The sequence below is a fragment of the Daphnia magna genome, linkage group LG8, assembly GCF_020631705.1.
Source record: "Daphnia magna isolate NIES linkage group LG8, ASM2063170v1.1, whole genome shotgun sequence".
Taxonomy (NCBI): domain Eukaryota; kingdom Metazoa; phylum Arthropoda; class Branchiopoda; order Diplostraca; family Daphniidae; genus Daphnia; species Daphnia magna.
The window spans coordinates 6,914,336-6,928,639 of NC_059189.1; the positions used below are offsets into that span (position 1 = coordinate 6,914,336).

The 14,304-nt window shown below is 32.8% G+C and overlaps 3 protein-coding genes across 3 annotated transcripts; 2 read left to right on the plus strand and 1 right to left on the minus strand.

Annotated features, from left to right (window-relative positions):
* The first annotated feature begins 1,096 nt into the window (after window positions 1–1,096).
* Window positions 1,097–1,925, plus strand: LOC123475495. Its single transcript, XM_045178192.1, has 3 exons — window positions 1,097–1,256; window positions 1,335–1,546; window positions 1,616–1,925. Exons 1-3 carry the CDS (start codon window positions 1,135–1,137, stop codon window positions 1,819–1,821), a joined length of 540 nt encoding a protein of 179 aa, XP_045034127.1. The 5' UTR covers window positions 1,097–1,134; the 3' UTR covers window positions 1,822–1,925.
* A 1,177-nt stretch (window positions 1,926–3,102) lies between these two features.
* Window positions 3,103–5,051, minus strand: LOC116923324. The gene is given in 7 exon segments (XM_045177967.1): window positions 3,103–3,348; window positions 3,459–3,874; window positions 3,941–4,054; window positions 4,189–4,404; window positions 4,407–4,607; window positions 4,649–4,715; window positions 4,773–5,051. Coding segments are annotated over 7 exon segments (1,539 nt in total).
* Window positions 5,052–12,753: 7,702 nt separating this feature from the next.
* On the plus strand, window positions 12,754–13,582 carry LOC116923587. The gene is made up of 3 exons (XM_032930079.2): window positions 12,754–12,913; window positions 12,992–13,203; window positions 13,273–13,582. The coding sequence occupies exons 1-3, from the start codon at window positions 12,792–12,794 to the stop codon at window positions 13,476–13,478; spliced, it is 540 nt and encodes a 179-aa protein (XP_032785970.1). The 5' UTR covers window positions 12,754–12,791; the 3' UTR covers window positions 13,479–13,582.
* Window positions 13,583–14,304: the final 722 nt, after the last annotated feature.

Sequence of the window (14,304 nt, forward strand, 5' to 3'; positions counted from 1 at the left end):
TATAATTCTTCATGTTAACAGAACCAAATATTCTTGTATTCAACGTGAATACACTGTGATTGCATTAGTTTTTACATCTATATGTAAACAGGATCAAATATACTTGTATTCAATGTAAATACACTGGGATACCATGAGTTTTTACTTCAATGTGTAAACAGGATCAAATATACTTGAATTCAATGTGAATACACTGTGATACCATGAGTTTATACTTCTACATGTAAAGAGAATCAAATATACTTGTATTCAATGTGAATACACTGTGATACCATGAGTTTATACTTCTACATGTAAACAGCTTCAAATATTCTTGAATTCAATTGGAATACACTGTGATACCATGAGTTTCACTTCTATATGTAAACAGGATCAAATATACTTGTATTCAATGTGAATACACTATGATACCATGAGTTTTTACTTTTATATGTTAACAGGATCAAATATACTTGTACTCAATGTGAATACCCTGTAATACCATGAGTTTATACTTCTACATGTAAACCGAATCAAATATACTTGTATTCAATGTGAATAAACTGTGATACCATGAGTTTTTACTTATATGTGTAAACAGGATCAAATATAGGAGAGCGGGGTTGGATGGGACAGGGGTTGTATGGGACAGAGGGGTTTAATGTAAGTACCTGTAATGACAGGAAAAATTCCTTTTAGCCCTGTTTTAATAAGTGTGTGATCCATATGCTCACAATTTTTTTATAAATTTCCAACCATTTCTTCTATGGGAAACTGCTAAAATGTGTTTTACCGTTCTGGTTTTAGCTTTTACCTTTTTATTCAAGGTAAAATAGGTGTTTATATAACATCGTTTCATTGAAATGTAATTTCACCATTTTAAGTGAAATTTCTTCCTCTTCCATTTTGTTGTTTGCAAAATGTATGTTGGTCCCTTCGTTCGTTCGCACTAAACGAAAACGTTGGGCGGGGTTGGGTGGGACAGCAAGAACGGGGTTGGTTAGGACAACTTTTGGAGAGGTTCGATTAACTATCGATTAACTACTGATTAACTATCGATTACTACACAGACAAGAGCTAACAAGCAGACAAGAATCAATCGTCTGATAAAAAGTGTCACTTAATTTTGCTGTAGTTCTCTGACAACACTTTAAAATGTTTCGTACAAAAGTAAATGAAGACATTAGAATAATTAGAAGAGAAGGGGCAAAAAGATGTTTAAGAAATTTACATCAGTATGTGGAAAATGTGACCTATTGTGATACCCAACGCTTCAGGTAACAAACATTCATCTTTTAACTCTTCAATTGTCATTTCATCTTGTCTTTCATTAACTTTCTTATAAAACATTTCAGTTACGACGAGAAAGGAAACATAGCATTGAATTTTGGATCAGAAAAAGAGGAAGCCAACACTGTGCTAGTTTGGTGTATGATTTCTTCATTTGCACAGATGTCTGCCTTATGTCGAGTAAATGGCAAGTTTGATTCAAATAACTACAAGAATATTCTGTGGCAGTATGTGCTTCCTTTGAGTTTGAATGAACGTATTGGCCTTGTGCACGACTGTTAAGAAAAGTTGCAAATAATGTATTGTCTATTGTAGGCCTATTACATTGTTGTCATTCCTCTTAACAGGTATCCTGTCCATCGCAGAAAATCTGTTAATGAGTTTTTGGCAGAGCACAAAAGGAACATTTTTGTTGTTGACTTGCCAAAGTCTTTTGGTGATATTATGCCACTTGAGCAATTGTGGCTGGAAATGTCTATCAAGTTTACTGAAGAGAACGTTAAAGCGAGCTCTCTGTGCGGTTTGGAGAGAGAAATCACCTCAATGTGGTAAAAGGTTTGCACTGACAAATTTATCAAGCACCTTTTCCAGGAAATTCCCGTCAAACTTCAGCAGGTCGTCACCAATGGTGGTTCACAATGCGTCGATTAGTCTTTTCATTTCTGTATTGCCAATTTCCATTGAGGTAAATGAAAATTTACATTATGTATCGAGGTTATGGAACATGTTGATAAAGATTGGAATACAAAGATCTCATTTCGTATTTGGAACAGAAAGATGATAAATTAAGGAATAGCACTTACATTTTGATTTTTGACATAGGAAATCGATAATAAATTAGTGACATTGCAAGTTACTTAAATGCACACAAGTATGGTAATGTAATACATCTCTTGTGGGGTGAAGTATTACAAAGAATTAAATGTCGTTTGGAATCGGAATTTAAGTGAACTCGGAGGCGAATTACCCACAATGATAGACATGTATTTCACTTGACTAAGGCCATAAGAATTACACGGAAAAGAACATACAATATGACAAGGAAGGGAATAATGAGCCAAACCATAATGACAAACAGAATAAGGGCAATTTGGAAGCTTACCGATGTAGCGCGAGCGTTACGGGAGCGCACGTTGGTAAAACGATACGAAGCGGCTTGTGGTAGCGCGAGCGGAACGCGGGGGAAACAGACAGTTCAAAAGGGAGGAAAGCACGGGACAAAGTTTAAGAGTAAGGAAAGAGACCAGTGCACGAATAAACTCACAGAATTAACACTCAACAATTCGGCTACTAAAAGTTTCAGAACTGTGAGTAGACTCTAGCAAATTCAAGAATTGCACTGTTAGAGTTTCCGCGTCTAAACGTTGTGGAAGTTGCCGAACGACTCTGTTTGTCGGAAATGTGGGTTCATCACGAAACCTCGCATTTCGGGAGTGGTCACAGACGCTGATGCCTGTCGCAACTCGAGACGAGCAACCAATCAAGAGATGTTTTATTAATTGATTGATTATGACGTGTAAGCAACCAATCAATTGATTGTTTATTTATTGTGTGATATGCGCATCAGTTGCAGGTGTTCATCGAGGTCAGCTAAAAGCGTCGATGACTTCATCTCCGGATTGACAAACAACGCTTCAAGGAAGTAAACAGGAAATATGTTGCAATTGTAGACGTTAACATAAGGGAAAGGTGGATATCATAAGTAAAAAAGGGAGTAACATAAGATAATAAAATGTGGGCATGTTGAGTAAATATATTTGTAGGCCTTCGTTACAGTAATGAACACTAGAAATCTTTGTTTTTAATTAAAATTGTGAAAGGACTAAGACGGGCTTAACCCAAAAACAACACACGTTTCACTTCACGAGGAATCCGGGTTCGTTGAATAGTAGCCTTTGATTTCAGCGACGGGGAGTAGTTCTTGTCAGGATAAACATTTTCATTATTGCATTTCGATTTTCTTTTATTCTTCGTCGCCTTCGCCGTAGCTGAATCCAATAAAGGCGACTTGGACGGTGGGTGCACTGATTCTGATTGGGTACGTAGAGTTGTCGTTGCTGTAGTCTTTGCAGTACAAACCTGCTCACGACAATAAAATAAGGGAAAGTTATCATATAGATGAACATATTTAAATATTAATACAATAATCCATGCGGTAACTCAAAATTTAATTATCAAGTAAATCTTACTTTTTTGTTATTTTCTTTTTGGACTTTGCTCAATTTTTTGTTTTCCCTTAAAATACGATTGTGTTCTTTCAACACTTTTGCGTTGTGTGCCTCTTTTAACTTAGCAATTTCTGGAGAATTTGTCAGTACACGAGAAGAACCCCTGTTCGTGTTTCTGGGTACTCTTGGTCCTGTTTGGGCAACTCTAAGATGAGGTAACACTTCTTCTGGCGTAAAGCTTTTACGATGCAGCTCGTTTGAAGGCATTTCAGTGAGTGTTAATGGCAAAACAGCAGATCTAAGCAGAGTACTAGAAGATGTCGAAATTGTAGTTAATTGCAACTTCCCACTATTTATTGTTAAAAGGTAGTGTGACATTCCATCTTCTTGACTTGACGGGAGAACATTATCAGCTTGGACGTCAATACACACCCCAGCTGCAATGTAATTGTATTTAAAGTGTTAATTAATGCAGTTTAACAATCAATGTTATATAAAAATACCTTGCTGATTTAGCTGACGATTAACTATATCACCTAAAACATCTTGTTGAGAATCTCTTTGTGACACAAGAGCTGACAGTGAATTCATTCCTTCAGTTTCATTCGGTGGTGCTACTAAGTAGATAAACGATTATCAAACACAATCATTAAATATAATTTCTCATTTACTATACCATTAGGCAAATCAGTCACAGACGATGGTGCAAACATGTGCTCTGGGATTGCATGTCGGTTGAATGGATAAATACCGCAGGCAGTAAATGCGGATTTGATGTTTTTGGAATTAAATCTCCTCTCGTATGGTACTTTTGTTAACTGAGGCACATCATAAATGGAAATTCTCTCCCCTGGATGATTTCGCATCCAGTGACGGTGTTCTTGTGACATATCCAATTTCATCGGACCAAATAAACACTTGTCGAGGGGCTGAGTCACATGAGATGTGTGAGGTGGAAACGTGAACTTTTCTTGCAAAACTCAACTACGGGATAGCTAATGTGGCTAGTGTGATTGTTAAGTATAAGAAGGATTGGCTTCTCAGGAGAACAGTTAGTATGTTTCAATAGATGCTGCAACGAAATCAAGAAGAGCTCAGACGTCATCCAACCGGAAGGACATGCTAAAGGGAGGAAACCATCAGGCAAATTATCATTTTGGTGAGGTTCACCTTAACTCTTGGGAAAATGAAGGTGCCTGGAAAGGCTTTACCAGCAGCGTTTACAAATGCTAACATGGTAACATTAATCCCTTGCTCCCCACCAACAGAGCTACTCACCTGAAAAATAGATAAAAATGTAATTTCAGTTCAACAATTAAATTACCAGAAAATTACAGCTTTAACTCCTTTCTCGGCAACAATATTTTGAGGGTCCACCACTGTTGGATTATTTGTTTCGTCAGGGTTAAAGATTTCTTCATCTGTAAGCTTGTGCTTTTCATACAAGTCATACAAGTCATCAAAATATTTGTCGATGATGACGTGGTTGACGGCTGCAGCTCGAGCTTGGCTCGTCGTTTCAGGTTTCCTAATGGACAGCCTTGAATTTCGTCTTAAGAATGAGGAAAACCAATCTTTTCCAGCTTCTTCGTTCACTTCCCAACGAGATGGCATTTTAATGTTGTTTGACTTTGCAAAGGAATAAGCCAGTTTTCTGGTATCACTTGGTGTCAGTCCGTGGTTTAATTTTTGTGCCATAATCAGGTAATTGGTTAGTTCACATTCTTCTTGTTCATTAAAAACTTGACGGTTGTGACATGTTTTCTTGAAAGAGTGAGTGACATCACTTACACTGTTTGATTTAAGCAGCCGATGAATAGTGGATTTGGATAGTCCTAGTACTGCTGATTGATTGAAATTATTACTAAAAACTTAGATTATTTGAACTTTGATATTTATCGATACGAATATTTAACACATTGATTATTTATAAGTAATGAATCGAATATTAGAAGCCAGCTATCGATTGAAAATTTCTCGTTTTTGAAAAACAAATTTGTTTATTAAGATTTCTAAAGGTAAAATGTGTTTTTCGTGCGTGATATGTACATGGTTGCAAAGAAAATGGAATTTCGCACCAAATCGATATACCAGTTTTGTTATTTTTCCGTCAGTTTATGCACAAATACTAACATTAAGAAGAGTATCCCAAGCAACCCCGTGTAAAAAGTGATTTTTATAAACGAAGTCACTTCATTCTTAACATTCCGGCTTATGCATTTTTAAAGATAAATTAAATTTAAAAAAGGATTAAGAAAGGTTAAATAAATGCCTTTAATGTTCATTTAAACATTTTCTTAATTCTGTATATTTAAAAAGATATAGGAAGTTACACTCGGTGTTAATTTTTTTGTCCCATCCAATCCCGCTCTCCCCTACTTGAATTCAATGAGAATACACTGTGAAACTATGAGTTTTTACTTCTATATATAAACAGGATAAAATATACTTGTATTCAATATGAATACACTGTGAAACTATGAGTTTTTACTTCTATATGTAAACAGGATCAAATATACTTGTATTCAATATGAATACACTGTGATACCATGAGTTTTTACTTCTATATGTAAACAGGATCAAATATACTTGTACTTGATGTGAATACACTGTGATATCATGAGTTTATACTTCTACATGTAAACAGAATCAAATATACTTGTATTCAATGTGAATACACTGTGATACCATGAGTTTATACTTCTATATGTAAACAGCCTCAAATATTCTTGAATTCAATGTGAATACACTGTGATACCATGAGTTTTTAGTTCTATATGAAAACAGGATCAAATATACTTGTATTTAATGTAAATACACAGTGATACCATGAGTTTATACTTCTACATGTAAACAGAATCAAATATACCTGTATTCAATGTGAATACACTGTGATACCATGAGTTTTTACTTCTATATGAAAATATGATCAAATATATTTGTATTCAATGTTAATACACTGTGATACCATGAGCTTATACTTCTATATGTAAAAAGCCTCAAATATTCTTGAATTCAATGTGAATACACTGTGATACCATGAGTTTTACTTCGATATATAAACAGGATCAAATATACTTGAATTCGATGTGAATACACTGTGACACCATGAGTTTATACTTCTACATGTAAACAGAATCAAATATACTTGTATTCAATGTGAATAAACTGTGATACTATGAGTTTTTACTTCTATATGTTAACAGGATCAAATATACTTGAATTCAATATGAATACACTGTGATACCATGATTTCATACTTCTATATGTAAATAGGATCAATTATACTTGTATTCAATGTTAATGCACTGTGATACCACGAGTTTATACTTTTACATGTAAACAGAATCAAATATACTTGTATTCAATGGGAATGCACTGTGATACCATGAGTTTTTACTTCTATATGTAAAGAGGATCAAATATACTTGTATTCAATGTGAATACACTGTGATATTATGAGTTTATACTTCTACATGTAAACAAAATCAAATATACTTGTATTTAATGTGAATATTCTGTGATATTATGAGTTTATACTTCTACATGTAAACAGAACAAATATACTGGTATTCAATGTGAATACACTGTGATACCATGAGTTTTTACTTCTATATGTAAAGAGGATCAAATATACTTGTATTCAATGTAAATTCACAGTGATACCATGAGTTTATACTTCTACATGTAAACAGAATCAAATATACTTGTATTCAATATGAATACACTGTGATACCAAGAGTTTTTACATCTTTATGTAAACAGGATCAAATATACTTGATTTCAACGTGAATACACTGTGATATCATGAGTTTTTACTTCCATATGTAAACAGAATCGAATATACTTGTATTCAATGTGAATACACTGGGATACCATGAGTGTTTACTTCTATATGAAAACAGGAACAATTATACTGGAATTAAATGTGAATACACTGTGATACTATGAGTATTTACTTCTATATGTAAACAAGATCAAATATACTTGTATTCAATGTTAATACACGAGTTTATTTTTCTACATGTAAACAGAATCAAACATACTTGTATTCAATGTGAATACACGAGTTTATACTTCTACATGTAAACAGAATCAAATAAACTTGTATTAAATGTGAATACACTGTGATACCATGATTTTTTACTTCTATATGTAAACAGAATCAAATATACTTGTATTCAATGTGAATAAACTGTGATACTATGAGTTTTTACTTCTATATGTTAACAGGATCAAATATACTTGAATTCAATATGAATACACTGTGATACCATGATTTCATACTTCTATATGTAAATAGGATCAATTATACTTGTATTCAATGTTAATGCACTGTGATACCACGAGTTTATACTTTTACATGTAAACAGAATCAAATATACTTGTATTCAATGGGAATGCACTGTGATACCATGAGTTTTTACTTCTATATGTAAAGAGGATCAAATATACTTGTATTCAATGTGAATACACTGTGATATTATGAGTTTATACTTCTACATGTAAACAAAATCAAATATACTTGTATTTAATGTGAATATTCTGTGATATTATGAGTTTATACTTCTACATGTAAACAGAACAAATATACTGGTATTCAATGTGAATACACTGTGATACCATGAGTTTTTACTTCTATATGTAAAGAGGATCAAATATACTTGTATTCAATGTAAATTCACAGTGATACCATGAGTTTATACTTCTACATGTAAACAGAATCAAATATACTTGTATTCAATATGAATACACTGTGATACCAAGAGTTTTTACATCTTTATGTAAACAGGATCAAATATACTTCATTTCAACGTGAATACACTGTGATATCATGAGTTTTTACTTCTATATGTAAACAGAATCGAATATACTTGTATTCAATGTGAATACACTGGGATACCATGAGTGTTTACTTCTATATGAAAACAGGATGAAATATACTTGAATTCAATGTGTATACACTGTGATACCATGAGTTTATACTTCTACATGTAAACAGAATCAACTATACTTGTATTCAACGTGAATACGCTGTGATACTATGAGTTTTTACTTCTATATGTAAACAGAATCAGATATACTTGTATTCAATGTGAATACACTGTGATATTATGAGTTGATACTTTTACATGTAAACAGAATCAAATATACTTGAATTCAATGTGAAAACACTGTGATACCATGATTTTATACTTCTACATGTAAACAGAATCAACTATACTTGTATTCAACTGGAATACCCTGTGATACTATGGGTTTTCACTTCTATATGTAAACAGGATCAAATATACTTGTATTCAATGTGAATACACTGTTATATTATGAGGTTATTCTTCCACTTGTAAACAAAATCAAATTTACTTGTATTCAATGTGAATACACTGTTATATTATGAGTTTATACTTCTACATGTAAACAGAATCAAATATACTTGTATTCAATGTGAATTCACTGTGATATTATGAGTTGATACTTTTACATGTAAACAGAATCAAATATACTTGTATTCAATGTGAATACACTGTGATACTATGAGTTTTTACTTCTATATGTAAACAGAATCAAATATACTTGTATTCAATGTGAATACACTGTGATACTATGAGTTTTCATTTCTATATGTAAACAGGATCAAATATACTTGTATTCAATGTGAATACACTGTGATACCATGAGTTTTTACTTCTATATGTAAACAGGATCAAATATACTTGTATTCAATGTGAATACACTGTGATACCATGAGTTTATACTTCTACATGTAAACAGAATCAACAATACTTGTATTCAACGTGAATACGCTGTGATACTATGAGTTTTTACTTCTATATGTAAACAGAATCAGATATACTTGTATTCAATGTGAATACACTGTGATATTATGAGTTGATACTTTTACATGTAAACAGAATCAAATATACTTGTATTCAATGTAAATACACTGTGATACCATGAGTTTTTACTTCTACATGTAAACAGAATCCAATATACTTGTATTCAATGTTAATACACCGTGATACTATGAGTTTTTTCTTTTATATGTAAACAGGATCAAATATACTTGTATTCAATGTGAATACACTGTGATACCATGAGTTTTTACTTCTATGCTTAACAGGATGAAATATACTTGAATTCAATGTGAAAACACTGTGATACCATGATTTTATACTTCTACATGTAAACAGAATCAACTATACTTGTATTCAACTGGAATACCCTGTGATACTATGGGTTTTCACTTCTATATGTAAACAGGATCAAATATACTTGTATTCAATGTGAATACACTGTTATATTATGAGGTTATTCTTCCACTTGTAAACAAAATCAAATTTACTTGTATTCAATGTGAATACACTGTTATATTATGAGTTTATACTTCTACATCTAAACAGAATCAAATATACTTGTATTCAATGTGAATTCACTGTGATATTATGAGTTGATACTTTTACATGTAAACAGAATCAAATATACTTGTATTCAATGTGAATACACTGTGATACTATGAGTTTTTACTTCTATATGTAAACAGAATCAAACATACTTGTATTCAATGTGAATACACTGTGATACTATGAGTTTTCATTTCTATATGTAAACAGGATCAAATATACTTGTATTCAATGTGAATACACTGTGATACCATGAGTTTATACTTCTACATGTAACCAGAATGAAATATACTTGTATTCAATGTGAATACACTGTGATACCATGAGTTTTTACTTCTATATTTAAACAGGATCAAATATACTTGTATTCAATGTGAATACACTGTTATATTATGAGGTTATACTTCCGCATGTAAACAGAATCAAATTTACTTGTATTCAATGTGAATACACTGTTATATTATGAGTTTATACTTCTACATGTAAACAGAATCAAATATACTTGTATTCAATGTGAATACACTGTGATACCATGAATTTTTACTTCTATATTTAAACAGGATTAAATTTACTTGTATTCAATGTGAATACACTATGATACCATGAGTTTATACTTCTACATGTAAACAGAAACAACAATACTTGTATTCAACGTGAATACGCTGTGATACTATGAGTTTTTACTTCTATATGTAAACAGAATCAGATATACTTGTATTCAATGTGAATACACTGTGATATTATGAGTTGATACTTTTACATGTAAAAAGAATCAACAATACTTGTATTCAACGTGAATACACTGTGATATTATGAGTTGATACTTTTAAATGTAAACAGAATCAACAGACTTGCCGTGATCGAAATCAATTTTCAATCGCGATCAAACTCAAACTCAAAAAATGATCGATCGATCAACTCATTTCAAATGAGTTTGAAAGCGATCAAACTCAAAAATTTTGATCGCGATCAAACTCATTTCTGCGCTCAAAATTTCTTATTCCACGCCATCTACTGATAATTTGTGGAAATATGCTCCCATAATTTAACTCGCAATGTTTAACATTTTTTCGTTTTACTGTACATGTTCGTTTTATTCACCGCTAGATGGCGTATGAAAAATCAAAAATTGATCGCTAAAATGAGTTTGATCGGCGATCAACTCATTGTCTATCGTTGATATCGTTGATCGTTGATAAGCAAGTCTGAGAATCAAATATACTTGTATTCATTGTGAAAACACTGTGATACCATGAGATTTTACTTCTATATGTAAACAGAATCAAATATACTTGTATTCAATGTGAATACACTGTGATACCACAAGGTTATACTTCTACATGTAAACAGAATCAAATATACTTGTATACAATGTGAATACACTGTGATACTATGAGTTTTTACTTCGACATGTAAACAGAATCAAATATACTTGTATTCAATGTGAATACACGGTGATACCATGAAGTTATAATTCTTCATGTTAACAGAACCAAATATTCTTGTATTCAACGTGAATACACTGTGATATTATGAGTTTATACTTCTACATGTAAACAGAATCAAATATACTTGTATTCAATGTGAATACACTGTGATATTATGAGTTGATACTTTTACATGTAAACAGAATCAAATATACTTGTATACAATGTGAATACACTGTGATACTATGAGTTTTTACTTCTACATGTAAACAGAATCAAATATACTTGTATTCAATGTGAATGCACTGGGATACCATGAGTTTTTACTTCGACATGTAAACAGAATCAAATATACTTGTATTCAATGTGAATACACTGTGATACCATGAAGTTATAATTCTTCATGTTAACAGAACCAAATATTCTTGTATTCAACGTGAATACACTGTGATTGCATTAGTTTTTACATCTATATGTAAACAGGATCAAATATACTTGTATTCAATGTAAATACACTGGGATACCATGAGTTTTTACTTCAATGTGTAAACAGGATCAAATATACTTGAATTCAATGTGAATACACTGTGATACCATGAGTTTATACTTCTACATGTAAAGAGAATCAAATATACTTGTATTCAATGTGAATACACTGTGATACCATGAGTTTATACTTCTACATGTAAACAGCTTCAAATATTCTTGAATTCAATTTGAATACACTGTGATACCATGAGTTTCACTTCTATATGTAAACAGGATCAAATATACTTGTATTCAATGTGAATACACTATGATACCATGAGTTTTTACTTTTATATGTTAACAGGATCAAATATACTTGTACTCGATGTGAATACCCTGTAATACCATGAGTTTATACTTCTACATGTAAACCGAATCAAATATACTTGTATTCAATGTGAATAAACTGTGATACCATGAGTTTTTACTTATATGTGTAAACAGGATCAAATATAGGAGAGCGGGGTTGGATGGGACAGGGGTTGTATGGGACAGAGGGGTTTAATGTAAGTACCTGTAATGACAGGAAAAATTCCTTTTAGCCCTGTTTTAATAAGTGTGTGATCCATATGCTCACAATTTTTTTATAAATTTCCAACCATTTCTTCTATGGGAAACGGCTAAAATGTGTTTTACCGTTCTGGTTTTAGCTTTTACCTTTTTATTCAAGGTAAAATAGGTGTTTATATAACATCGTTTCATTGAAATGTAATTTCACCATTTTAAGTGAAATTTCTTCCTCTTCCATTTTGTTGTTTGCAAAATGTATGTTGGTCCCTTCGTTCGTTCGCACTAAACGAAAACGTTGGGCGGGGTTGGGTGGGACAGCAAGAACGGGGTTGGTTAGGACAACTTTTGGAGAGGTTCGATTAACTATCGATTAACTACTGATTAACTATCGATTACTACACAGACAAGAGCTAACAAGCAGACAAGAATCAATCGTCTGATAAAAAGTGTCACTTAATTTTGCTGTAGTTCTCTGACAACACTTTAAAATGTTTCGTACAAAAGTAAATGAAGACATTAGAATAATTAGAAGAGAAGGGGCAAAAAGATGTTTAAGAAATTTACATCAGTATGTGGAAAATGTGACCTATTGTGATACCCAACGCTTCAGGTAACAAACATTCATCTTTTAACTCTTCAATTGTCATTTCATCTTGTCTTTCATTAACTTTCTTATAAAACATTTCAGTTACGACGAGAAAGGAAACATAGCATTGAATTTTGGATCAGAAAAAGAGGAAGCCAACACTGTGCTAGTTTGGTGTATGATTTCTTCATTTGCACAGATGTCTGCCTTATGTCGAGTAAATGGCAAGTTTGATTCAAATAACTACAAGAATATTCTGTGGCAGTATGTGCTTCCTTTGAGTTTGAATGAACGTATTGGCCTTGTGCACGACTGTTAAGAAAAGTTGCAAATAATGTATTGTCTATTGTAGGCCTATTACATTGTTGTCATTCCTCTTAACAGGTATCCTGTCCATCGCAGAAAATCTGTTAATGAGTTTTTGGCAGAGCACAAAAGGAACATTTTTGTTGTTGACTTGCCAAAGTCTTTTGGTGATATTATGCCACTTGAGCAATTGTGGCTGGAAATGTCTATCAAGTTTACTGAAGAGAACGTTAAAGCGAGCTCTCTGTGCGGTTTGGAGAGAGAAATCACCTCAATGTGGTAAAAGGTTTGCACTGACAAATTTATCAAGCACCTTTTCCAGGAAATTCCCGTCAAACTTCAGCAGGTCGTCACCAATGGTGGTTCACAATGCGTCGATTAGTCTTTTCATTTCTGTATTGCCAATTTCCATTGAGGTAAATGAAAATTTACATTATGTATCGAGGTTATGGAACATGTTGATAAAGATTGGAATACAAAGATCTCATTTCGTATTTGGAACAGAAAGATGATAAATTAAGGAATAGCACTTACATTTTGATTTTTGACATAGGAAATCGATAATAAATTAGTGACATTGCAAGTTACTTAAATGCACACAAGTATGGTAATGTAATACATCTCTTGTGGGGTGAAGTATTACAAAGAATTAAATGTCGTTTGGAATCGGAATTTAAGTGAACTCGGAGGCGAATTACCCACAATGATAGACATGTATTTCACTTGACTAAGGCCATAAGAATTACACGGAAAAGAACATACAATATGACAAGGAAGGGAATAATGAGCCAAACCATAATGACAAACAGAATAAGGGCAATTTGGAAGCTTACCGATGTAGCGCGAGCGTTACGGGAGCGCACGTTGGTAAAACGATACGAAGCGGCTTGTGGTAGCGCGAGCGGAACGCGGGGGAAACAGACAGTTCAAAAGGGAGGAAAGCACGGGACAAAGTTTAAGAGTAAGGAAAGAGACCAGTGCACGAATAAACTCACAGAATTAACACTCAACAATTCGGCTACTAAAAGTTTCAGAACTGTGAGTAGACTCTAGCAAATTCAAGAATTGCACTGTTAGAGTTTCCGCGTCTAAACGTTGTGGAAGTTGCC

What these genes read in the sequence shown, in the direction of transcription:
- LOC116923587 (XM_032930079.2), top strand. Translation starts at nt 12,792, where the DNA reads ATGTTTCGTACAAAAGTAAATGAAGACATTAGAATAATTAGAAGAGAA. An exon ending in TGTGATACCCAACGCTTCAG is followed by an intron (nt 12,914 to 12,991) that starts GTAACAAACATT and finishes AAAACATTTCAG; the next exon opens with TTACGACGAGAAAGGAAACA. An exon ending in TATTGGCCTTGTGCACGACT is followed by an intron (nt 13,204 to 13,272) that starts GTTAAGAAAAGT and finishes TTCCTCTTAACA; the next exon opens with GGTATCCTGTCCATCGCAGA.
- LOC123475495 (XM_045178192.1), top strand. Translation starts at nt 1,135, where the DNA reads ATGTTTCGTACAAAAGTAAATGAAGACATTAGAATAATTAGAAGAGAA. An exon ending in TGTGATACCCAACGCTTCAG is followed by an intron (nt 1,257 to 1,334) that starts GTAACAAACATT and finishes AAAACATTTCAG; the next exon opens with TTACGACGAGAAAGGAAACA. An exon ending in TATTGGCCTTGTGCACGACT is followed by an intron (nt 1,547 to 1,615) that starts GTTAAGAAAAGT and finishes TTCCTCTTAACA; the next exon opens with GGTATCCTGTCCATCGCAGA.